This window comes from Balaenoptera physalus (genome assembly GCF_965194825.1).
Source record: "Balaenoptera physalus genome assembly, chromosome: 9".
Classification (NCBI taxonomy): domain Eukaryota; kingdom Metazoa; phylum Chordata; class Mammalia; order Artiodactyla; family Balaenopteridae; genus Balaenoptera; species Balaenoptera physalus.
The window spans coordinates 93,193,028-93,219,401 of record NC_138888.1 but is presented as its reverse complement, the minus strand read 5'-3'; the positions used below and the strand labels follow the sequence as shown (position 1 = coordinate 93,219,401).

The following is a 26,374-nucleotide window of genomic DNA, read 5'->3' as shown; positions in this document are numbered from 1 at the left end:
GCTAGTGGAAGCTCAAGGACAAAAAGCACTGAGATTCTTGAGTTGGCGCTGTGAACGATCCTTGCTTGCCGCATCCTCCCTAAGTCGGGCAGTGAGGAGCCTGAAGAACCGAGGAGTGAGGGGGCGGTGGCGGGGAAGGGCCGACTGACACGGCCCCTTTTTTAGGTCCTGATGCTGGGAGCAGCATCTGCACTCCTATTTTCCTTTCACCGGGTCACTCTGCCCGGGAGTGGCTACCTCTCGGGCAAAACTATGGCCTTGTTAAACGGAAAGGTGCAGGAAAGCCAGTCTACCGGCGCCCCGATGACACCCGCCTACGGCCAGCACCCCTTTGACTCTCGGCGCCGAGCGGGCACAGTCAGACCGGAAGACCCCGCGGGGCTGGGCTTGTGGGCCGCACGGGAAGGGGCGGTGCCGGGGTACAGGAACCAATCACGGCAGACGCGTCCACGTGGCTAGTAGTGGCCAATAGGCGGCCGCGGCGGCCGCGGCGGGGAAATTCAAACGTGTTTGCGGAGAGGGACTGGGGTTCCATCTTTTGTTCTCAACTCAGCTTTGCGGCGGAGAGTCCTACCTTGCCGGCGCACGGAGGGACGGCGGCGGCCGGTGTGTGGGCTCTTTAGCCGCGCCGCGCGGGCCGGTGAGCGGTGGGGGCGAAGCGGGGAGGGCTCGCAGCCTGGCAGAAGACGTAGGGTGCGGCTCAACGGGCTGGAGGGGGAGGGGCGGGCTCTCTGCCCCTCCAATCCTCCCGGTAGTGCCGGAGATTTTTTTTGTTGAGGACCCGGGAGACGAGAGGTAGGTGTGGACTTGGCTGGAGAGAGGGCCTGGCAGGGCATCTGGGGAGACTCCCTCTCTTGTCTGGTGTTTTAGAACAGGGAGAGGAGATGGTGGCCTTGATTCTGACAGTTAACCTTTGGGACCTGGCTTCAAGGGGTGATACCTAGCTGCCCGCTTTATCCCCCTTTTTCATTGTTACGCTCGAGGTCTGGGGCGCCATTGATATCAGTGACCCTGGGTTACTGGATTGATGGGTTTGAGAATCGCAAAGATGAGATTGACAGGAAGAAAGACTGCGGACACTTTGTGGACTAAACATCAACACCATGCAGATGAGCAAGTGCTCAGTACTGTACTAATACAGTAGATTCTTGGTATTAGAATGATGAAGGTAGCACATCATGTTTCTGCCAGATATGCACAAGAACAAGCTGCTGATATCCCATTTATCAATAAAGGGCAGTGATGTTGTATGTATCATGCTTTGAAAGCACTTGCAATGTGCAGGTTTACTGACATAAAGCAGATGAATAAAGGAATGGTTATTCTCACTACCAAAAGGATTTTTTTTATGCCTATATGTCACTACCAGAATCCAAGCAAACGTACCATCACATTTTTTAAAACGACTGAATTTGCAGATGGCCCAGAGAAAATAATTCTGGAGAAAGAGTGAAAGGAAGGCAGAGAAGAAAAATGGAAAGTTGGAAAGGGGGCAGCATCTTCTGTGTTGTGCAATGGCTTCATTGACGTTCTGGTGGAAAGGAGAGGTGGACTTCCCTGTTGGAATCCTTGCTGGGCAGATTACAGAGACATGCTGTTGTTTTTGTGCACATAGCTTCACAAATACCACCCTGATAATATCTGTGTTGAGATATTCATATAATTAATGCTTTAGTCTCCTGGGTTCTAAAAGGCTAGTTGCAACATTTTTTTCTTTAATGCTAGTAAAAATAAGAATTCTGAATAGTTCGATTTTTTTTTTTTCCTTAGAAATGGAGGCTGAGGATTTAAGTGGCAGAGAGTTGACAATTGATTCCATAATGAACAAAGTGAGAGATATTAAAAATAAATTTAAAAACGAAGACCTTACTGATGAGCTAAGCTTGAATAAAGTCTCTGCTGATACTACAGGTGAGTTCCCTTGTTTTGAATACCTCTGAGGTAAAGGAAGGAAATGTTAACCACTGGGTGTTCACATGGTGTATTTTTCTCAGTAATTGATGCTTACCAATTAGAGCACAAACATTTTATGTCTTAACCCTTGTGTGTGGAAATATTCCCACAATTTTCCACTTTCTTAAAAAAGGACACTTAACATCATTTATTACAGTGTGCTCAGAGGTAATTTTCGTAACTCTTCCATTATTGGCAGCTGTCATTTCCGCTGATATGCCTGCCATCAATAGGTATGCCATTTTTTTTTCCATTCCTTTTTTTGCTGCAAACTGAGAAAACCTCACCCGTCTCAATAAAATGATGTACAGATTTAAGGTTAAACACTCAGTGTTTGATTTGCAGAATCTTCCTCTTACTCTCCTGGCCTTTCTTTCGTATTCTCCCTTGCTCACTGTTCCAGCCACGGCAGCTCCCTTGCTATATGCCTCCCGTGTGCTGGATCAGCTCCTATCCCAGTGCCTTTGTTCTTGCTCTGTGCCTGGAACACCGCTCCCCAGCTACCTGCCCACTCTTACCTCCTTCAAGTCTTGGTTCAAATGTCATCTCATCGAGGGCTTCCCTAACACACCTATTTAAAATAGCAACCTGTGGGGTTGGGTGTGTGTCCCCTATTTCCTTTCCCTGTATTATTTTTCTCTATAGCACTAGTCACCTTATATCTCATTTACTCATGTGTTTATTGTCTCTCTCCTCCACTAGAAAGTGAGCTCTCTGAGGGTGTGGCTTTTATCTGTTGTGTTGTGTCTGCAGAACTAAGAATGGTGCCTAGCAAGTAGTAGGTACTTAAATATTTATTGAATGATGAATGAATGAAAGTGCCCAAAGTTTAATGCCCTAGTTTTATGAAAAGTATTAGCTCAGAAGCCGAATCTTTACTATATTTTAGATTGTTGAGTTTTTTTGAAAAGTGACCTTTGGATAAGTTTGTTGTATCTGTACTAACCATTAAATGGATGAGGGATTGAAAGCAAATGGAAGAACCTATAACTAGTCATGATGGCAGGTCATATTCACTTGAAACAACTTAGAAACTGATCATTTTGGTGTTAAGCAAATTCTTAATATGGTGATATTCTATCACCACACTTTGTGTATTTAAACAGTGGTAACAAAGCTTGTACGCCAAGGTAGATAAGTCCTTATTTAAAATCTTTAGCTTGCTCAAAACTGTGAATACTTAACATATATTGATAATTGGGATGTAAGACATAATACTGAGGAAGATTAAAACCGTGGTTTCTAGATGAGAAGAATTTAGTATCTACTATGCTACATTGTAATATATGTTTGACATCGAATGAATACTAACACAATAAGACAGGATGCTTTAAGGTTTTAATAGAGGGAGAATGGGGTACGAGAAATACATCTGCTAAGACCGTTTTTTAGACGCCTTGAAGGCTAACTTGTTAGGAAGGCGATGGGAGGTAAAACTGAAAATGAAGTTAAGATCAGACCAGATTAAATTTAAGGGTAAAAACAAAGTTATGAATCTGTTTTGTTTTGTTTTGTTTTGTTTTGTTTTAGTAAAAAGGAGAAACAGTAATTTTGTTTATAAAAGCAAATATTTAACCCTTGTTGAAGGTAACTGAAGCTAATAGAAAGAATGATAATTTCTCTGAGAAATTAAATTTAATAATGTTTAATAATGACTAAAATATCCTGAACAGGACAACTAGTAACACTAAAGAAAGTTAAAAATAAATTAACAACATGAAAATTTTGGAGAAATGTGGGTAAATTGGAGGGAGAAGAAAATGACCATACCAGTTGCTTATCTTTTGTAAACTGGTTTTGTTTGATCAGTTTAAAACTAAGTTGGAGGAATATGGATATAATGTTGGATCAATAAGGTTGTAAAGGTTATGTTAGGACTAGAGCAGTAAGTTCCTAAATTTTTAATGAATAAGCATGAAGAATTTTCCAAGAAAGTTGGTACTGGTGGTGGTGAGAGAGGCTTAGGTTTTCTTTGCATCGTTAGGATGCTAAGATAGAATTATGCTGCTACAGCATACAATATTCTTAGACTGCATATGGTTTTCTAAAGCTCCTCATAAGCATTTATTTCCAGGGTTTTTTTTCCTTCAAAATATATAGCTTTTTGTAGTACAATATACCGTCATAAAAATATATATGCAGTAAACAAGTTTGCTTATATTTGCATGAGTTGTTAAAGTTTTAAAAAAGTATTTTAGGGAGTTTGTGTATGTTCATACTGAGAGTATCAGTGATTAACTGTAATTTGAAAGAAAAGTGCAATTTGGCATTTGTTTTATGTCTTTCCTCTGTTGTGGTATATTTCGTCCCTTATTCAGATAACTCGGGAACTGTTAACCAAATTATGATGATGGCAAACAACCCAGAGGACTGGTTGAATTTGTTGCTCAAACTAGAGAAAAACAGTGTCCCTTTAAATGATGCCCTTTTAAATAAACTGATTGGTCGTTACAATCAAGCAATTGAAGCACTTCCTCCAGATAAATATGGCCAAAATGAGAGTTTTGCTAGAATTCAAGTGAGATTTGCTGAATTAAAAGCGTAAGTATTACCATTTTAACTGCATTTAGCTAACTACATTACATAACACATAACTACATCACCAAAAGGTAAAATGAAAACATGATGTCAGAATTACTTGTAAGAAATTTAATATTTTTTGATGAAATCCTTTTGTTTATAATTAACAAGTGAGTAATGTAAACTTTCTTTACTATGTACATATTTCCACAAAAGTTACATACTCTAGACTCTGCCTAAAAAGATTTTAAAAATTAACATTTAAATGTACATACAGAAAAAAGAACAATATCCTGTGTCTTTTGGAAAATAGAATGAGGAGTTATCAAACTTAGGCAAATGTGTCCTTTTTCTTAAAACTTGACTCTGAAATCTTTATTTCAGTATTCAAGAGCCAGATGACGCACGCGACTACTTTCAGATGGCCAGAGCAAACTGCAAGAAATTTGCTTTCGTGCATATATCTTTTGCACAATTTGAACTATCACAAGGTAATCTGAAAATGTCAAGTCCAAATTTTAAGTAGACGATAGCTTCCTACCGTAACTTACATTCGAATGTTAAATCATGTGTATGAAATAGAAGTATGAGGTGAAACGTCAGATGAGAATATGGGGGAAGAATGCTACCTAAGTGTAAATGTGGAGAATATTTGTCATACGGGCCCTTCCACTTGTGAGGAGTAACCCAGGAAAATAAGCATGAACATCACGTGTGTGCTATTAGATTCAGGACACATCTAAAGGAAAGTGGCTTCTTTACTGAGTATTTCTGGGATGAGGATATAAGATATTTAAACCAGAGCTTAGATAAGTTTTTCACGTGCGATGGTGTCATAGCACCAAAATATATATCAGAATATAATTGTAGCATTAATTGGTAGTTCAATTAAAAAAAAGTAAACTGCTGTAGAAGCTTTTATTTCTTGCTCACTTGGTTCTACCTAGTCTGGACATTTTATAAATTCATTTATTTTTATTTTTGGCTGTGTTGGATCTTAGTTTCTGTGCAAGGGCTTTCTCTAGTTGCGGCTTTTGTCTGGACATTTTAGATAGAACGAGGGCAGTCTCTTCCTCAGACATTTTTGGCCTGGCCATTAGCCTTTACTCTTTTCATTTTCTGGGGCCTTTGGATCTATCCTGTTGGCCCTCTGGCCACGGTTTCCTGTTTTTCCATTTGCCTTGTTGCTGCTCCAACCCTGATCCCATTTCCCACCAGTAATACACATATTATCACCATTTTTTTTTTTTTTTTTCGCTCAGCCAGAATCCTCGTAGTTATGTCCAAAGCAGGGCTAACTCCCTGGAGAGTATTCGCCAGGACCGAGGTTGGAGAAAAGCACTGTATAAACTCAGATCCTGAACTTCTCCTTATTCAGATGATTTCTGAGTCCTAGTTATCTGAATCATCTTCTCTGATCTATCCTGTGCACTATCACGTGACTTAAAAAAAAAAATCATTCCTTTCCTGCCTAGGAGAATTGACTCGTTGCTTGTTAGAGTTTGGCCAGGCCTTTAAGATCATCTATCTCTCCTTCATGCTACTTTTTAAAATTTTTGAGGTGTTATGGCCTATCAATAGCAACTATAAACTTATATCTTTAGAATACAAATTTTGAAAATCTCAAATTATATTATCTGTAAATAAGAAATAAACCTCACTGGTACCACTGGGATGTAGTAGTAACCTCAAGGTCCAAATTGTGATTAGTTTGAACAAGGTTGATGAATAGGCTTTCAGGAAAAATGCAGAATCCCCGAAGTCCTATGTGCTTTTGGTGTGTATGTGTATTTTTGTAGGGGTGGAGGACATTCCACAGTTTTTATCAGCTTCTCAAAGGAGTCTATGACCTTAGTAAGCTCCCTAATTACTAGTTCCTGTCTAAGACTTTCTTTCTTCTTTTGCTATCCTGAAATGCTCAATACATGAAATATCAGTAGTCTGAATAAATGTAGTCTTAGTCTCTATCAAATATGTTTATGTTCTTAAAATTTGTAAACTGTGAGAGGCTAGAGGCTGACTCTTAACCATTTTTATACCCAAGTGCCAAGTGCATAGTATAGCCCAGTGGCTCCCATAAATGCTAACACATTTCATAACATACATGATGTATACATTTAATCTTTATAAATGAAATTCTAAACTAAATGTATTGGGTAAGTTTGCAGTTGAAAGAAAATTTGTTTGGTAACTTATCTGTAGTCAAAAGGTGATTTTGGTAGTTTCTCAGTTATTTTGCATTTGGGGGGTGGTGTAGCTAAGTCTGGTAGCTAAAGATTAATCTTTATTGTTACATTTTTTCACATGAATCCTTTCGATGGGAATTCCCTTTAGCAAAAGATGTCAACCTTAATGTCTAAATGTTATTATAGATGATAATTATTATGCTGCGTTGTAACAGATTGATGCTTTTGAGACTCTTGCAACAGCTAAGGCTTAGTTTTCCCTTTTACTGAATTCTCTCAAGTTTCTAACTGTTTGAGTTGACCTTTGCTGCCCCCATTTTGTAACTGCATTGCTAACATTTCTTTTACTTGTGAAAATGGACCGTGGCAATAAACCAATACATAATTACATCAGTTAACATCTTGTACAAGTAAACTGTTTGACATGACTTGTTATCAGAAGTGAGAAATTGCTTACTTCCTTATGAATAACGTGCGTGAGCCTTGGAGTAAACATTTTTGCCTAAGACTTTTAAATTTTTTTCCTAGGTCCTGATGAATACGCCTCTGGGGAGTGAAGGTTGCTGCATTTAAATGACGATTATTTTTTACTTTGTTAGGTAATTTCAAAAAAAGCAAGCAACTTCTTCATAAAGCTGTGGAATGTGGAGCAGTACCAGTAGAAATGCTGGAAATTGCCATTCGGAATTTAAACCTTCAAAAAAAGCAGCTGCTTTCAGAGGAAGAAAAGAAGAGTTTATCAGGTAAATATGTTAGTGTGTGCTAATACTTTTCTGTGGTGTTTTGTCCTGCAAAAAAGGATTCAGGATAATATTTTATAGAAAAATATCATTTATTTAGAATGATCAAAATCTAAGATTAAGTTTTAGATGTAAAGGAGGTAAGACTTTTAGAAGTAACAAAGTCATTACTTTCTTGTTGGAATTTTGTTTTCCCTAATCAAACTCGAATTGGTAACACATTAAAAACAGCTTGATCTAAAACAAGGTCCCACTGTATAGTACAGGGAACTGTTTTCAATATCCTGTAATAAACAATAATGGAAAAGAATATGAAAAAGAATATATATATATATATAAATTACTTTGCTCTACACCAGAAACTATTACAGCATTGTAAATCAACTATACTTCAGTTAAAAACAAACAAACAGAAAAACTTGATCTAGGCAAGAGAATGACTTTTTGCTATTAGAAATAAGGAATGTATCTTTTCTCTGAGTAAACAGTTATAGAATTATGGAATAGTTTTGAAGTATAGTTAGAGAATTATCTCCATAACATCTTCATGTCTACATATCTTATTTGGGGACAAATATTTACTATGCCTTGACTTTTGAAACATTCTTATTTATGAGATTACTTTTTTGTGTATTTCTTATGTCTTTATAAATGTAATTACAATTTCAAATGTTTACAGCATCTACAGTATCAAATGTGCAAGAACCATTCCCCAGTACACTTGGACATTTACCAAATAGGAACATCAGTTGTGATTCCAGAGCACAGACTAAAGCCAGGTTTTTGTATGGGTAAGGAAACTGAATCCATTTTTTAAATGCTCGTCCTACATTTATATTATTTATACATCTGCGTATATATTTTCATGTTACAATAACAGTGTTTAACAGTTGATGAAAATGCGTGTGTCAATATTATTCTTTTAAAAATCGGGAGTATTTTCTTTCTGTTTAGAGAGAACATACCCCCTCAAGATGCAGAGATAGGCCATCGAAATCCATTGAAACAAACAAACAAAGCTAAGCGAGTAAGTTATTTTTAACTCTGATTAAAATGGTAGTGGTGAGGTATGTACTCATTTCCTAGTTAGTTACTTAATCTTTCAAAACATTTTTAGTCATGCCCATTCGGAAGAGTCCCAGTTAACCTTCTAAGTAGCCCGGATTACCATGAGAAGACAGATGCTTCAGTTGCACCCCCTTTTACTAAAAGGTATGTTTGAGTTTTAATTTTTTAATTTGGTTTCAAAACTTGAAGATTGATGGCAGAATTATCTTAAAGTCTTTTACTGTGTAAAAGTAATTATGATTACATTTTTACTTAGTATGAGGAATGAGTGGGAGATATGACTTTATTTTGCTTTTGCACTCATTAAAAATATTCACTAAAGGAACTATTAAAAAATTAGGAAACACAGAGGAAAAAATATTAAGTCAACACGAAGATTAAAAGACTATGCAAACAGCCCTGGGGTAAAAACTCTTGATGTTTGAACATTTCTCCCTTATGGTAGCCTCTCTGGTTAAGACTCTCTTTAGTGGGTATGGAAGTCTCCATAGGGGTGAAGGGAGGTCTGGGAACAATTTCTTTTGCAGCTCGTTCAAGGAAAGGGGCAGCTATCAGTGGGAGAGGTGATTAATTCACTCACTTGCTTCTTTTTTTTCACATGTGCACCTCACTTTACAGTCAGCATAGCCCTTAGTCTTTTTTTTTTGGTTTTTTTAAAAATATTTATTTATTTATTTAGGCTGTGCTGGGTCTTCATTGCGGCATGCAGGCTTCTCTAGTCGCAGCGCATGAGCTCAGTAGTTGTGGCGTGCAGGCTTAGTTACAGTATGTGGGATCTTAGTTCCCTGACCAGGGATTGAACCCCTGCACTGGGAGGGAGTCTTAACCGCTGGCCCACCAGGGAAGTCCCCACTCATTTGCTTCTGAGCCTAAGGCTTCAAGAAGTGGGGCAGGGTAGGTAGAGATGAAGTATTGTTCACCACATCCAATGCAGTCTCCTTCCTTCAACTTGAAAACTGAGAATCTCGTATTGCAGCTTAGCTAAGGGACCTCATTTTTCTGCTCTATTTTTAACTATAACCACTATTCATTACATTATTTCTAATGGAAAAGGCTCCTTGGATTCTAGAAAATCATTTTGCAAGTAAACTTTAGAAATATAACCATTTGTTTTTATCTGGTGTCTTCTATACTTAAATTCTTATTATACTTAGGGCTTGACTGAACATTGATATTAAAGAGCATTTTGGATGTCAAGGTTAAGCTCCAAAATCTTATGAGATGACTATTTTCTTGTCATCTCCATTTCAAGTGCTAGCTTAGGAAAAAAAGGAGACTTTCTCCCACTCAAAAAAATAAGAGCAGAAACAAACCAGCCATTTTCTTGGTGCTTGTTTTGATAGATTGTGAGCTAGGCACTCTCCCATAGGAGAGCCTACACCCTAGTTCTTATCCTTAAGCTATTTGCAACCTGAAGTGTAGTTTGATCTACATACTGCTGTTCCCTTATCCTTTCCCACATTCATACCTTGACTCCAGCTGTTACTTATTACATAACAGGGTAGGCAATCACCTGCTTACTACTCATCTCACTTTTATCACTGCCCAGCACTTTAGTCATGTTTATACTGGAATCTTGTTATTTTTAAAAATATCTTTCCAGGGGACTTCCGTGATGGCGCAGTGGTTAAGAATCCTCCTGCCAATGCAGGGGACACGGGTTCGAGCCCTGGTCCGGGAAGATCCCACATGCCGCGGAGCAAGTAAGCCCGTGTGCCACAACTACTGAGCCCGTGTGCCACAACTACTGAAGCCTGCACACGGGCCACGAAGACCCAACACAGCCAAAAATAAATACATACGTACATACATACATTTATTTAAAAAAATCTTTCCAAGTGATTTTTCCAATTAAAAGGTGTACATATTGTTAAAAAGCCAACTTTAAAATTGAAAAAATGATACGTTGAAATGATTGATTTCAGGTTAAACATTACAATTGTTTTGTTTCATGGGTAACAGACAGATCTCTGGATCAGAATGCCGAGATACAGTCGTTTCTGGATCTAAATCAAGTGGAAATGATTCCAGTGACTTGAGACATTTAACGGTATGTCCATTTTTAAATCTTTCCATGAAGCAGGGGTTCCTGACCCAGGGTCCATGGAGCTTTTTCCGGGAAAGGAGTCCATGATTTATGTATCTCCAGCAGTGTTCCTGAAGCCCCAAGAGATGTCGGACCACTGATGGGCAGTGGCACATAAGTCCTAAACTGTTTCTCCTCAGTTGAGGTGGTAGGGCAATGATCAGCGATCTCCTGGGGTAACTCTGAAGTAGCAATTATTATATAGTGTTTTATCAGGTTAGTTGGCCTGGATTTGGGAATAGCGGGGCGAGCCATGCCCCCCAGCTTTTGTTTCTTGGTATGTTTAATCATATGATCTGGCAGGGCATCTGAGACAAAAATGAGGGAGTGGCTTTGTGATGGGGCAGAGGTGAGGGCTTAGATAATCCTGGCATCCTGATATGGCAGATGTGTGAACCTCAAAGACAGGAAACAGCTTTAATCCCTGGTGCACTGATTTTTAGGGGTTATACTATTCTTACTGTAGTTGAGTTAAACCCCTGGCATCACAATGTAGGTCTTTTTGATTTTCGATTCCTTGTAATTCGTCTCTCTCTTTCATGGTCTTTGCTTTTAAATAATGAGTTTAACTAGTTTACAGCTATCTTAGAGAATAGTGCACAGTTGTGTCAAAAGTTTATTTTCTGGATTTAGAATAATACTCTCTTAGACTTATACAAATCTTAATTTTGACCAGTGCTGTTATTTTTGGTGATAAAATATGATCACAGTAACAAAATAATGAAGTGTGTTTTATGTTAGATTCAAATTTTCTAACCTCTCTCTTTAAGTGACTGTATTTTATCATTTGATTAATATGTCTATTGAAAGTAAATTGGCCAATTTTATGGTTATGGCCGTTCCCGTTGCTCTAGTCAGTAATTCAAGAAGTTATCTTTGCTGGCAGTTTTTGAGTCCACATGTAAGTATAATAGATAATTTTCCTAGCAGTCTTTTCATATAGTGAGACTTTAGTATATTGAACACTAAGACAGATTAGTACTACTTCTGTTGATGAGACTTTATTTTATATAAAATCAAATCAAACCTTATTCTTTTTATGTAGTCTGTTAAAAATATTCGTTCCAAGGAACCTCTGATGTCAGATGAGAAGAGTTCTGAACTTGTTACTGATTCAGTAACCCTGAAGAATAAAAGTGAATCAAGTCTTCTAACAAAATTAGAAGGTAAGAGTGACAAAACAGACTACTTCTTTAATTAAGAGAATCACTTTGTACTTGTGGAAGTTGACCAGCCACCTAACAATTGCCATGTAAGTCTATGACTCTGTCCCTTTATCTTGTATTTCAGTTAAATTTTACAGATTATATGAAAACTACTAAATTCTGTAGCAAAGAAAGTTTATTTGCCTAAAAGGTGCATTAAAGGAAGACTGGAGGGAAAATACAGTGGCACTGAGTTATTTTTCTCAGTTGGCTTGACAGATACTTTCTGGAAAGGACACAGAAGCTGTATTTATGTGATAATTCTCCCTTTCCTCCTTTGTCATACATTTGATTTTCCAATATATGAGTACTATGGTGAATGTTCTAAGGATATATACATGAATGAGACAGGGTCCCAAGGAGATTGCCAACCAGTGTGGGAGATCTACTGATAAATATAATGCTGGGTAGAATATAGAGTACCATGAGAACCACATCAATAAAATGCTATGAGGATTCAGTGGAAGGAGAAATCTGAGGAACTAATTTGGTTTAGGGGAAATAAGGAAATAGCTTGTGGAGGAGAAGAAACGTGAAGAATTGTTAGCATTTAAATAGGAAGAAATAGCAGTGATAGAGTATTTCAGATGGAGGGAATAACGTAAGCAAAAGAATAAAATATTCTAGGAACAAAGATGGTCAATTACGCTGAAAACTGTAACACAGGTAGTATAGAAGTGGGAGATAAGACTAGTTAGACTTAGAATGTCAGGCTTCAATTTTTTATTTTTTTAGATGTCAGAGTACCATCAAAGATTTTTGAATGGGATCATGAATTGGATATCATTGTCCAAACAAAGGTTGCCAGATTGGGTGTAATTTTTTCTTTTAATTGGACTGAAGAGGAATGCTGGGACTTTTCTGGTTTTAGCCCGGAAAGTCCCATGTCACAGGAAAGCCCTCAGTCCCTGCAAACTGGGATGCCATGATTTTGATTGGGAACATCAGCGTTTTTTCCAGGATCCCCCCTCGGCTGCCCAAATCCTCAGTTGCTCAAGTCCCTTATATAAAATGATGTAGTATAGTCAGCCCTGTGGAACCTAAGGATACGGAGGGCCAACTGTAGATTCCTCTTCCTAGTAATTGGGGGAAACTCATATTTTATATTTTCATGGCACCTATTACAAACTGGTATGATTGAAAAATCATCTTTACCAAAACTTCTTGTTTATAGTACTGATCTGGCACCCAATTTAATGCTCTCATTTCTTTCACACACGTTTCCATCGAGTACATTCAGAGCGGGGTTGTCGGGTCACACAGGCTGTTGTATGTATTCAGCTCGTCGATAGTGCGGAACGGTTTTCCAGAGTGTTGTGTTTGACCAGCACTTAACGTTGCTCTTGCTCCGTATTCTTCCCAGTAGTTTTTATTGTTGGTCTTTAATGTTAAACATTCTGATTCTGCTAAGTGATATCTCACCGTGGTTTTAATTCGCATTTCCCTGATGTCTAACGATGCTGAAGGCCTTTTTGTGTTTATTGGCCATAGGGCTATCCTCTTGTGAAGTACCTGTTCAAGCCTCACCAGTTTTTCCATTGGGTTTCCTTTCTTTCTCGCATGGATTTTAGGAGACATTAATATGGTCTAGATACAGCTCCTTTGTTGGGTATATATTTTACAAGTAACTTCTCCTATTATGTGGTGAAGACTTGATGAAATTGTTAATTATCATGCATTTTGATTTATCAGTCTTTTCCTTTGTGGTGAGTGTTTTCTGTGCCTTTAAACAAATCTTTTCCTCCTCCAAGATCATAAAGATATTTCCATATATTTTATTTAATTTATTTTTTTATAAATTTATTTATTTATTTTTGGCTGTGTTGGGTCTTCATTGCCGCGGGCAGGCTTTCTCTAGTTGCTGCGAGCGGGGGCTACTCTCCGTTGCGGTGTGCGGGCTTCTCATTGCGGTGGCTTCTCTTGTTGCAGAGCTTGGGCTCTAGGTGTGCGGGCTTTAGTATTGTGGCGCACAGGCTCAGTAGTTGTGGCTTGTGGACTCTAGAGCGCAGGCTCAGTAGTTGTGGCACACGGGCTTAGTTGCTCTGTGGCATGTGGGATCTTCCTGGACCAGGGCTCAAATCCGTGTCCCCTGCGTTGGCAGGTGGATTCCTAACCACCGAGCCACCAGGGAGGAAGCCCTTTCCATATATTGCAGAAGACATCATTTTACGTTTCACATTTAGAGTTAGATTCTACTTGAATTTAATATTTGTGTATAGTTAAGATCAAGTGTCAGGATTCATTTTTTTCTCCCCATGTGGATATCCAGTAGATCCAGCAGCATTTATTGAAAAGACCCTTTTTCCCCTCAGTGATTTGTTTTAAATTAGATGAGTCTGTGTTTGATGTCTGGTTTTGGGTTCTTCTCTGTTCCATAGTCCTTTGTGTCTTTGTGCTAATACTGACGTAATTACTGCAGTAAGTCTTCATATCTGTCAGTGTAAATCTTCCACCTTTGTTCTTTGTCAAAGCTATTTTAGTTATTCTAAGCCTTTTGGATTTCCATATAAATATTAGAATCTGTCAGAGTTCCTTTTTTTTTTTTTTAATGGGATTTTGATTGAGATCTAGTGGGACAAGTGGACATCTTAACAGATAAATTTTCTACTCCACCAACCTGGCATATCCCATCATTCATTTAAGTAATCTTTAGAACATTATTGAAGAAATACTTTTCTGTGTAGAGATTTTGCTTATCTTTTGCTAGAGATGTACTTAGAGATCTGATATTTTTTTTTGATATGATAATGAATGGGATCTTTTTTTAAAAAAATACTTATCCTTTACTTCTTTGTTGCTGGTATATAAAAATACAACTGATATTTAGCTATTGATCATATTTACAGTGACATTGCTAAAGTCACTGAATAATTCTAATATTTTCCTGTAAATTCTTTCATATTGTTTGAAAATAATATAACATTTTTTGCCTTCCAGTCCTTTAACTTTCATTTCTTTTCTTTGCTGTATTGCACTTATAACCTCTAGCATAATGGTGAGTAAAAGGAATGATAGGTGGCGTTTTTGTTCACTCCTTATTTTAGAGAGCCACTTTCATTATTTTACCCTCGCGTGATAATTGCCTTAGAGTCTTACAGCTATTCTTTATCAAATATCAAAACAGAGTGAGTTTTGCTTTATACCTAGACTAAAAGCTTTTTTGTGACTGGGTATTGAATTTTATGAAATGCCTTTTCTGCATTTTTGGAGTTGACCACAGACTTTTCTCCTCTATTATTATGGCAAATTGAATTAACTTTCAAATGTTGAAGCAACTTTGCATTTAGGAATAAACACAACTTGGTCATAATTTATTATATCTTTTGTATATCAGTTGCAAATATTTTGTTTAGAATTTTTGCATCTGTTATGATAGGGACAGAATATTGACATTCATAAAATAGTCAATATTATTGTTGAGGCTCTTTTGTTCAGACGCTTAGGAAAGTAAATTACAGGCTAGTTTAAGGTAAAATTTTTGTTGAAAAGCTAGAGGTCTATGAAAAGTGGTGAACTAGCTTCTCTTTATTAGTAAGACATACATGTTTTTAAATTTTTACTTATTTATTTCCTTGTTTTCTGGTAAAGACCAGAAGCATTTAAATTCAGAATGGTCTTTGGTAAAGCTCTAGGTAACAACCTAGGAAGATGACTGTTGCAGCTTTGAAAAATTGACTTGCTAAAAGCAAATTGTCAGCAGCTGGCTTAAAGTTTTTAGTTTCTTTGTTTTTTTAAGAGCAAAATGCTAATACAGTTTTGTAACATGTTCTATCATTTAGGTTTATTTTGTTATTATCAAATATTCTTGCCTTTTAATGACAACAACAACAAATACAATTTCAGAAACTAAAGAACATCAAGAACCAAAGGTTCCAGAAAGTAACCAGAAACAATGGCCATCTAAGAGAAAGTCAGAATGTGTAAACCAGAATCCTGCTGCATCTTCAAATCAGTGGCAGATTTCAGAGATAATCTCAAAAGTTGATACAGAGGTAACTTTCCTTTTCAAGTGTAGCATTGCTATTGTTCATAATGTGATGATCATGTTAAATGTTTTCTTCTTTTATTAAATTCTTGTGTACCATATTTAGTGGAGCAGCTTGCTCAAGTGTGTGGTTTTTTGTTTTTTTTGCTTTTAATTCACAAAACAATGATCAGTAATAAAGGTTTAGTTTAGTAAGAGTATATGTCAAGCTGAATTCTTTTCTGTTTTCAATAGTATTTTTGGATGCTGGTAGACTGGTGCAGGGGTCAGCAAACTACAGCCTAGGAGCCAAATCTAGTTCCCAGCCTGTCTGTAAACAACATTTTCTTGAAACACAGAGGTACCCGTTTGTTTACATAGTGTCTATGCTTGCTTTTGAACTGTAACAGCAGAGCTGAGTAACTGCAACAGAGACCACCTGGCCTGCAAAGCTGAAAATGTTTACTATCTTACCTTTTCCAGAAAACAATATGCAGATCGCTGAACCAGTGCAATGCTGTACCAAGCATTTGACAATTTCCTATTGTTGTCCTCATGGATAAAATAGAAAAATATAGACTAGATAATGTGAATTCATAATAGGTTGAATGATCATTCCCAGTGGCTGGGTTCCATTTCAGAAGCAAGGATCTGGTAGAGAGCCATACCTGTACGTAGTTCATGGCCATACTCTTGTCATTATTACTTTTCAGTTGTATTCTAACTCAGCAGTTCTCAAATATTTTGGTCTTGGTGCCTTCTTTTATACTCTTAATTATCGAGGTTCCTAAAGAGCTTTGGGGGAATTCCCTGGCAGTCCAGTGGTTAGGACTCCGTACTTTCACTGCCGCAGGCCCAGGTTCAATCCCTGGTTGGGGAACTAAGATCCCACAAGCTGCGCGACGTGGCCAAAAAGGGGGGAAAAAAAGAGCTTTGGTTTACGTAGGCTATGTTTATCTGTATTTGCTATATTAGAAAGTAAAACCAATACATTTAAAAAATATTTACTAATTTTTAAAAAATAACAAGAATAAACTTTTTACATGTGAATGTAGATACACTTAAAAATAAGTATTTTGTTTTACTGAGGTATAATTGATATACAACATTATATTAGTTTTAGGTGTACAACATAATGATTCGATATTTGCATATTTGTATATACAGTTGACCCTTGTACAACATGGGTTTGAACTGTGTGGGTCCACTTATGCATGGATTTTTTTCAATAAATATGTACTATAGTACTACATGATCTTTGATTGGTTGATTCCGAGAATGTGGAACTGTGGCTACATAGCGCCAACTGTAAGTTTATATGTGGATTTTTGACGTCATGGGAGGTTGGTGCCCCTAAGCTCCCAGTTGTTCAAGGACCAACTCTATTGCAAAATGATCACCACAATAAGTCTAGTTAATGTTCATTACCATACATAGCTATAAATTTTTTTTTCTTGTGATGAGAATTTTTAAGATCAACTCACTTAGCAACTTTCAAATATGCAATTCAATATTATTAACTATTGTCACCACGTTGTTCATTACATCCCCATGATTTATTTATCTTGTAACTGGAAGTTTGTACCTTTTGATCCTCTTCACCCACCCCCGCCCCCAGCAAGCACCAAACTATCTGTGAGCTTGGTGTTTTGTTGTTGTTGGGTTTGTTTTCCCCTCCAGATTTTACATATAAGTGATACTATGCAGTATTGGTCTTTCTCTAGCTGTTTCACTTAGTATAATGCCCTCAGGGTCCATCGGTGTTGTCACAAATGGCAAGATTTCATACCTTTTTATGGCTGAATAATATTCCATTGTATATATGTACTGTATTTTCTTTATCTATTCGGCCATCAATGGATATTTAGGTTGTTTCCATTTCTTGGCTATTGTAAATAATGCTGCTATGAACATGAGGGTACGGATATCTTTTCAAGTTAGTGTTTTCCTTTTCTTTGGATAAATACCCAGAAGTAGAATTGCTAGGTCATATGGTAGTTCTATTTACATTTTCACGAACACTGCACAAGACTTCTATTTTCTCCACATCCTTGTCAACACTTCTTATTTCTTCTCTTTTTGATAATAGGCACTCCGACAGGTGTGAGGTGATATCTCATTGTGATTTTGATTTGCATTTCCCTGATGATTAGTGATGTTGAGCATCTTTTCATATACCTGTTGACTATTTATTTGTATGTCTTCTATGGAAAAATATCTAATCAGCGCCACTGTTCATTTATAAGTTGGTTATTTGATTTTTGGTATTGAGTTGTAATGAGTTCCCTGTGTTTTTTTTTTTTTTTTGTCTGTGTTGGGTCTTTGTTGCTGTGCACAGGCTTTCTCTAGTTGTGGCGAGCGGGGGCTACTCTTTGTTGCTGTGCGTGGGCTTCTCATTGCGGTGGCTTCTCTTGTCGCGGAGCACGGGCTCTAGGCTTGTGGGCCTCAGTAGTTGTGGCACACAGGCTCTAGAGTGCAGGCTCAGTAGTTGTGATGCACGGGCTTAGTTGTTCCATGGCATGTGGGATCTTCCTGGGCCAGGGGTCGAACCCATGTGCCCTGCATTGGCAGGCGTATTCTTAACCACTGTGCTACCAGGGAAGCCCCTCCTTGTGTATTTTGGATATTAACCTCTTATTGGATATGTGGTTTGCAAATAATTTTTCCCATTCCATGGACTGTCTTTTCATTCTGTTGATGGTTTCCTTTGCTGTGCGGAAGCTTTTTAGTTTCATGTAGTCCTACTTGTTTATTTTTGCTTTTGTCTTTACTTTAGGTGTCAGATCTAAAAATTCATTGCCAAGACCTGTGTTAAGTAGCTTACTACCTATGTTTTCTTCTAGAATTTTTATATTTTAAGGTCTTATATTCAGGTCTTTAATTCATTTTGAGTTAATTTTTGTGTATGGTATGAGAAAGTAGTCCAGTTTCATTCTTTTGCATGTGGCTGTCTAGTTTTCCCAACACCATTGATCTGTGTGTCTGTTTTTATGACAGTGTCATACTGTCTTGAATACTATAGCTTTGTGATATGGTTTGAAATTAGAGAGCGTGATGCCTCCAGCTTTGTTCTTCTTTCTCAAGGTTGCTTTGTCTATTCATGATCTTTTGTGGTTCCATATGAATTTTAGGGTTGTTCTATTTCTGTGAGAAATGCCATTGGAATTTTGATAGGGATTCCATTGAATCTGTAGATTGCTTTGGGTAGTTATGGTCATTTTAACAATATTCTTCCAATCCATGAACACAGAATATCTTTCCATTTATTTGTGTCTTCAGTTTCTTTCATTGGTGTCTTATAGTTTTGAGTATACAAGTGTTTCACTTACTTGGTTAAATTTGTTCCTAGATATTTTATTGTTTTTAATGGGATTGTTTCTAACAGGTTTTTTTGGTGGAGTCTTTAGGGCTTTCTGTATATAATATCATGTCTGCAAATAGTAGCAGTTTTACCTCTTCCTTTTCAATTTGGATACCTTTTATTTCTGTTTCTTGTCTAATTGCTGTGGCTAAGACTTCCAATACCATGTTAAGTAACAGTGTGAAGAGTGGGCATCCTTGTCTTGTTCCTGATTTTAGAGGAAAGCTTTCATCTTTTCACCGTTGAGTATGATGTCTGCTGTGGGCTTGTCATACATGGATTTTTTTATGTTGAGCTATGTTCCTTCTGAAAAATAAGTATTTTTCAAAACAAAATAATTACAGTGAAGAGAGTGATATTGTTTTACAATTTTTACAATTTCTGTAATGGTTGGCTTAACAGAAGACTGGATTTCTTGTATCCACTTTTGCATTCAATCTATTTCACTATCACATGCCTTCTAGCCTTGGGAAAACTCTAGTTTATATTCATGAAAGAATGAAAGTGAAAAAGGCAAATAATGTCTTAGTATGATTATGAAAATAGTTGTAACCTCTCAGACTCCAAGAAAAGATCTTGGGAACCCCTCTCTTTCTGCTATTTCTAGATCACTCTTTGAGAACTGTTGATCTAAGTAATGGAGTAGGTAACAAATGTTAGATGAGAAGAATCCTGACAGGTTGAACCATGGACAAACAGTATCTCCTCTTTTTTTCTTTTAAAAACTTGTAAACCAATAGAATGGTAAAGGGACTTAAAACTATTTATCTGTCATTAGGGAAATGCAAATCAAAACCACAATGAGACACCATTTCACATGCACCAAGATGGCTATAATTAAAAAGAGACAGTAGTAAGTGTTGGTGAAGATGTGGATAAATGAACCCTCATACACTGCTGGTGAGAATGTAGGATGGTGCAGTCACTTGAAAATGGTATGGCATAGCAGTATAACTTACCTCCACTGCTTCTTCTTGGGTCAAGGCAGAAGAGGACCATTCTGAGACCTAAATAAATGGTGATCACCTTGCCAGAGTTATTATGAGGTGCTAGTTGAGAAAATTTACACTTAAGAAAAAAATCTAAATGTGCCTTGTTAAGAGAGATTTCCTACTAGTAATTTTCTGCCTTTTACTCCTGGTTGCACGTGAGGTCTCGTTTTCCTCTGCCTGCTAGTTGCCCTCCAAGTTTGTGTCTATATACTGCTTCATCAACCACCAACTTGCATTGTTTCGCTATTCATAAAAATTGCTTTGTACGCTTAGTTATTTTATGTTTATTCATGCATTTTTTATGATTGTATCAATTATAGTGCTCATTATAACATATTTAATTACTAAGAATTTGGGGGGAAAATATTAAAAAGTAAAGCACCTATCATAATTACTAATTGTGCTTAATTTGAAATTAGAGTGTCCTGAATTAAAAAAAAAATGGTATGGTAGTTCCTCAAAAGATTAAGCATACAGTTACCATATGATCCAGCAATTCTACTCCTAGGTATATACTCAAGGGAATTGAAAATATATATCCACACAAAAACTTGTACATGAATGTTCATGGCAGCATTATTCATAATTGTAAAAAAGTAGAAATAACCCAAATATCTACCACCTGGTGAGTCAATAAGCAAATATGTTACTCTGATTTTATTATTTCATTTTTTATTCAATAATAAAAGTAATGAAGCACTGATAAATGCTACAGCATGGATGAACCTTGAAAACATGCTAAATGATGGAAGCCTGTCACAAAAGGCCATATATTTTGTGATCCCTTTTATAAGAAATGTCTAGAATAGGCAAATCCACAGAGACAGAAAGTAAATTAGGGGTTGCCAGAGCCCAGGAGGAGTGGGGAATGAGAGTGACTGCTAATACGGAGTTTCGTCTTAGGATGATGAAAATGTTCCATAATTAAATAGTGGTGGTGATTGCATGCTTTTGTGAATATATTAAAAACCACTGAATAGTACACTTAGGTAAAAAAGAAAAAACGAGGCAGTTTCTTGAGGTTGCTCCTTCTCCAGCTGCCCACTCAAGTGGAGGCTGCTTTTGTCTCCGATCTCACTTTCCTGCAAGCTCCCCAAAGCTATGTCCAGACCATTTCTTCTCTTGCAAAAACCCTGTCCTTTTGAGGCGCCTGCCTTCTGCATATGCTCTCCTGTCTTGCTTGTTGCCATCATCTCTGAACCTCCTAGTGACTCCCCATCATTCTTTGAAAATATTAGGCTCTGGATCACTTCTTTCAACTGCAACCCGACATCTATCATCACTTTTTGTGAGCTTCTACACCCCTATGTATCACTAGTCCTACACCTGGCCTCCAGATTCATAACGTCTTCCTCCCTCATGCCCATTTTCTTAATTTCACCTTAGCTACCCATCCCTATATTCTCAATTCTGATCTCCAAAATCTCAAATGCAAACATCCCGGTCTATGAGTACAACCTTTCCACTTTCCTTGCTTAATAATCTTACTATCACAGATTCTCAGTACCATCCTGACCACTAATCCAGATATATATGTGAGGAAATCTTAAAGGAAGTGGAAAATTTACCCAGGAAAAGAGATACAGTGGCCATGCTAGCTATCTTCAAAAACTCAAAGGATTGAAATGCAGAAAATAGTATAGATTTATCCATTGTGGATCTCCAGAGCATAATGTGGACCCAGTGGGTTGAAATTATAATACAGAAGCTGATTTAACCTAACTGTCTGTGAATACTTGCTAACAGCTAAAGCTGTCCCCAAATGGAAGTAGATAGAGGTAGTGAGCCCTCACTAATAGCGTTCAAGCAAAATGTGGTTTGCAGGAGTTGGCAAGCTTTTTCTGCAAAAGCTTAGTAAGCTTTGCAGGCCAGATGGTCACTGTTGCAACTATTGAACTCTGTCATTATCTCATGAAAACAGCCATAGACAAGATGTAGACAAATAGACATTGCTGTGTTCCAATAAAAGTTTATTTACAAAAACAAGCAGCAGGCCAGATTCAGCCTACATGCTGTAATTTGCCAATCCCTACTGTAGAGGATGTTCCTTATTGCTTTGGGATTTGTATGAGATAAATTCTACAAACTCTATGTCTTTTACAAGGGAGAAAGAAGAACACTAGATAGGTATTTGCCATTTCAAATTTTGCTAAATAATTAGTATTTGGTCATTTTCCCTCCAAACATAAAAGTAGGGAATGATTTTACTGATTAAAGAAAGACTAGTTTTCTGAAGCACAGAGTACTTACTTAGATTATAAAAGTTCAATGCTAGTGATAGTAGCCCTAATGGGAGAGGATATTAGATCTTGTTTTGTTAAACAATGCTATGTACATTCCCCCTACTTGAAGTCCCTTTGAGGAAAATATAACAGGCTTCAAAATTTAGAGTAAAAGAGCTGTACTAAAAAGTTATTGAAAGTCTGGAATACATACGTCTACCTATTTTAGCATGCTTTTGTATTTCATATGTTAATTTTCTTTTAGAAGTTATGTTTGTGAAACTGTTCAACAGGTGACTAATTTAAAAACCGGAAATCGTGATGTTTTTTATTTTGGTCTAGCAGAAACAAACCAGTTTTGAGCAACCTGCCCTTTCGGTTTCAAAGCAGTCACCACCGATATCAACACCTAAATGGATTGACCCAAAATCTATCTGTAAGACACCCAGCAACAGTGTCTTGGATGATTATATGAGCTGGTAATTACTTTTGGTTCTTTGCTTGGTACAATAGAAATAACATGGGCTTCGGGGCCAAACAGATCTGGAGGTGGGTCCCGCTCTTTAAAGACTTTCCAAAGTCATATTATTTTTCTCAGCATCAGTTTTTTTCATCTGTAAAAGAGGAGGGGAAGGTGGCTACGATATATTTTTAAGGATTGTAATGAAAGTCTCTGTCATATTGTAATCTGTACCTACTATATATATACTCTGTACTTTTTATACTTACCTATAGGCAGTACCTTTAAATACGCTAAGTATGCAAAACTTCTTGATAATCATGCATTGCCACATGGATAACTCTCTGTAATTGAGAGAGAGATTTTAAAGGTTAGCATTCTTAGAGCGAGTAAAGTGTGGATACATTATATAGCAAAGGAGGTGTTAATTGGAGTGTGATGGTTTCTCTTGGTGGTGCAGCTCACATAGCTCTGGTGGTGTTCAAGACCGCAGTGGCTGGCAGTGAGGGATGAGTGAAGAAGTTGGTCAGTGCTGATTGACAGGAAACACAAGGGATATGGAAAAGCACATCAATGGCATTTCTGAGAAAAGAAAGAAAGGGATGTGGCATATCCTATAACTAGTGGCTATATTTTTAATGTCTTAGAGGATAACTGAAGTCCATGATACCTTTTGCTTTTCATTTTCATAATGTAATCTTTGATCTTAATTAGAACTGGCCTTGGGGTTTTATAACCTAGTCTCTTTCCTACTTAATACAATTTTGCTATATATTACCTAATTTTATTATACTTAGAATATTTTAAAGAATGACAGCTAACTAAACTAGGTATATAGTTATTTCTTGTGAAACTATTTATTGTCAACAAATACTCGTAGAATTCCTTTGTGCCAAGCACCATTCTTGGTGTTGAGAATACAACAGTGAATAAGACAAGCAAAGCACAGATGTGAGCTGAGCAGCTTTATGCTCAAAGGCCAGACTCCTCAGATGTAATTGGCTTTCACATATTTCTAGGAGGCTGTGTAGAACGTTATTGTTAAGAAGCACTCATAACATCTGTGATCAGCAATAGGCTGAGATTTGCCTTGGCTAGATTTTATAAAATAACCCCAACTCTATATTTTAAATCACATCTTATTTATTTTAATAAGGATTTCTTGTCTGGGGACAAAAAATTACTTTCAGAAAGAACTCCCCCAAAATGAAATTTCTGTTGATGGTGTTATCTGGAATAAATGATTCAGAGGTATTAGGAAAACTGACTTGGATTCTCTTTGATGTAACACATTTCAATGTGTGTCCACCACACAAAATCTGAGTCAGAATCTTGTTTTTAAAGCTTTAATGTTTTAAATTTTAAAAAATATCTTTCCCAGTTTCAGGACTCCAGTTGTAAAGAACGACTTTCCACCTGCTTGTCAGTTGTCAACACCATATAGCCAACTTGCCTGTTTCCAGCAGCAACAGCAGCAAATACCCGTTACTCCACTTCAAAACTTGCAGGTTTGATAAGCTTTATTTATAATGGTACCGGTTAAGGTATGATCAATTTCAAAGGTTTTATTTTTGCAGGATCTAGTTTTTAAGAATGGTGTTAAAGACTTGTCCATTCTTAGTCCCATATCTTTTCTGATATTCTCATAAAGGTGCCTTATGACTTTGAGAGGTTAGTTATTGAAGAAGCTAATGAAGCTCTTTTCACTAACTAGCCCGAAGTATCTAGTTTGAGTAGCTAGATAAAACTTCTTTTATAATCTAGGTTATTTTTTATTCTGTTTAACTATGTAAACCCGCTGTTAGTGACCAGCTTCATTTCACTGGCTGATTAACATACAAGTAAATCTTTAAGAATATCAGAATAGCAATATGAGATACTACTAGAACATATTATAAAGTAGTTATTATAAAGTATTGATAAGGTAAAAATTTTTTTGCTGGTAAGGTATTACCATCTGGGAAAAAAATTATTTAGAGACTCTCTTGACATCAATACTAAAATTTGTTTCTAATAACTCTCTGAGAAGCAGCTTAATATTGGTTGAAAGAATAGGCTTTGAAGGGAGACTGCCTGTCCTTGACTCTCGGCCTCACTACTTACCAGCTATGTGACCTTTTACAAGTTAAATAAACTCTTGTGCTCATTTCATCATCTTTAAAATGGGGGTAATAAACCTATCTACCCCATAGGATGATTGTGAAGGTTCAATTAGTTAATATATATGTAGCTCTTACAACAGAGCCTGGTGCTTAATAAATAATAAAATTTAGCAGCAATTGTTTAAATAAAACAGCAAAAAAAACCCCAAATAAACCACAAGTAATTAACTAAACAAATCAAGAGATTAAAAAACTAGCCGACAGAAAGTAGGACAATGGGTACCAAGGGCTAGAGGGAGAGAGGAATGGGGAGTTACTGTTTGAGGGGTGCAGGGTTTTTTCAGCATGAGATGATGAGAAGTCCTGGCGGCGGATGGCGGTAAGGGTTGCACAACAGTGTGAATGCACAACTCAGCGCCACTGAAGAGTATACTTAAAAATGGTTAAAATGTTACATTTTATGTTATGTAAATTTTACCATCATTTTAAAAATAATGGAGTAAAAAAATCAGCCAACAATAGAGTGGAAACTGTGGAAAGAGGTAATAGTGTTTTGAGGATTGACTCAGCAGTATAACTGTGGAAAGAGGTAATAGTGTTTTGAGGATTGACTCAGCAGTACAATAAATTATAAAGGAGACAGAGAAGGATGATCAGGTTTGCCCATACGTTAATTCAAAAAACATTCACGGAGCTATTAGTCATGTCATGCCCTGTTTGAGCTGAGCTCTAAAAGTCAAGGCAGACACGGCCGAGTGAAGGGGCGAGGCACCTTCTAGGAGAGGCGAGTGTCAGGAGGAAACTGAAGGAGGCCAGAGTGTGGCTGGAGCTCGCCAAGGGGCAGGGGTGAGGCTGAGGGCTCTGCTGGGCCCCTTAAGTTTTGGCCCAGGAGGGACAGGAAGCCGGGGAACAGGTTGCAGAAGGGAAGTGATCTTAGACTAAGCGCCTTGTGGGGTGTCCTGTGTAGGAAACAATGTCACATCGGCTTTGAATCGGAAATAGGTCAGAAGTACTTTATCTAAAAACTTTCAGCAGCTAGGGGGAAAGGCTACTGAACGGCTTCCTTTCCTCTCAGAAATTTTCAGTTTAAGTAGGAGAGGAAGCTCCAAAAGGAAGAGAGGGGAGGGAGCAGTGAAGACTTGTGATGAAGTTACAACTCAATGACAAATAATGGGTACATATTTCAAAGCCTAACACTTTCTTACAGAAAACATACTTCATGACTCAACAGTGTAGTTCAGCCCTAGATTAAAGAAATCAGAAACCTTATCTTTTATTTTTTATTTTTATTTTTTTAACACCTTTATTGGAGTATAACTGCTTTACAGTGTTGTGTTAGTTCCTGCTGTATAACAAAGTGAATCAGCTATATGTATACATACATCCCCATATCCCCTCCCTCTTGCGTCTCCCTCCCACCCTCCCTCCCTATCCCACCCCTCTAGGTGGTCACAAAGCACCAAGCTGATCTCCCTGTGCTATGCAGCTGCTTCCCACTAGCTATCTACTTTACGT

The 26,374-nt window shown here is 37.4% G+C and overlaps 1 protein-coding gene across 6 annotated transcripts in view; it reads left to right on the top strand.

The window, feature by feature from the left end:
* The first annotated feature begins 494 nt into the window (after positions 1–494).
* TTK (TTK protein kinase) overlaps positions 495–26,374 on the top strand; it is a 49,500-nt gene continuing 23,620 nt past the window's right edge. For 2 of the 6 annotated variants that reach the window (XR_014267174.1, XM_082474195.1), the window contains exons 1-13: positions 495–640; positions 1,771–1,911; positions 4,272–4,494; positions 4,858–4,964; positions 7,259–7,402; positions 8,079–8,190; positions 8,354–8,426; positions 8,517–8,611; positions 10,430–10,517; positions 11,599–11,719; positions 15,602–15,750; positions 22,640–22,776; positions 24,139–24,265. Coding sequence is in view for 5 of the 6 variants with exons in the window: in XM_082474195.1 (XP_082330321.1) it covers positions 1,773–1,911; positions 4,272–4,494; positions 4,858–4,964; positions 7,259–7,402; positions 8,079–8,190; positions 8,354–8,426; positions 8,517–8,611; positions 10,430–10,517; positions 11,599–11,719; positions 15,602–15,750; positions 22,640–22,776; positions 24,139–24,265 (1,515 nt within the window). In the remaining variant the exon portion in view is untranslated. Of the gene's footprint in view, positions 641–665; positions 796–1,770; positions 1,912–4,271; positions 4,495–4,857; positions 4,965–7,258; positions 7,403–8,078; positions 8,191–8,353; positions 8,427–8,516; positions 8,612–10,429; positions 10,518–11,598; positions 11,720–15,601; positions 15,751–22,639; positions 22,777–24,138; positions 24,266–26,374 lie in introns of those variants that run through there. The other 4 variants (XM_082474199.1, XM_082474198.1, XM_082474197.1 and 1 more) reach the window with 4 other exon arrangements.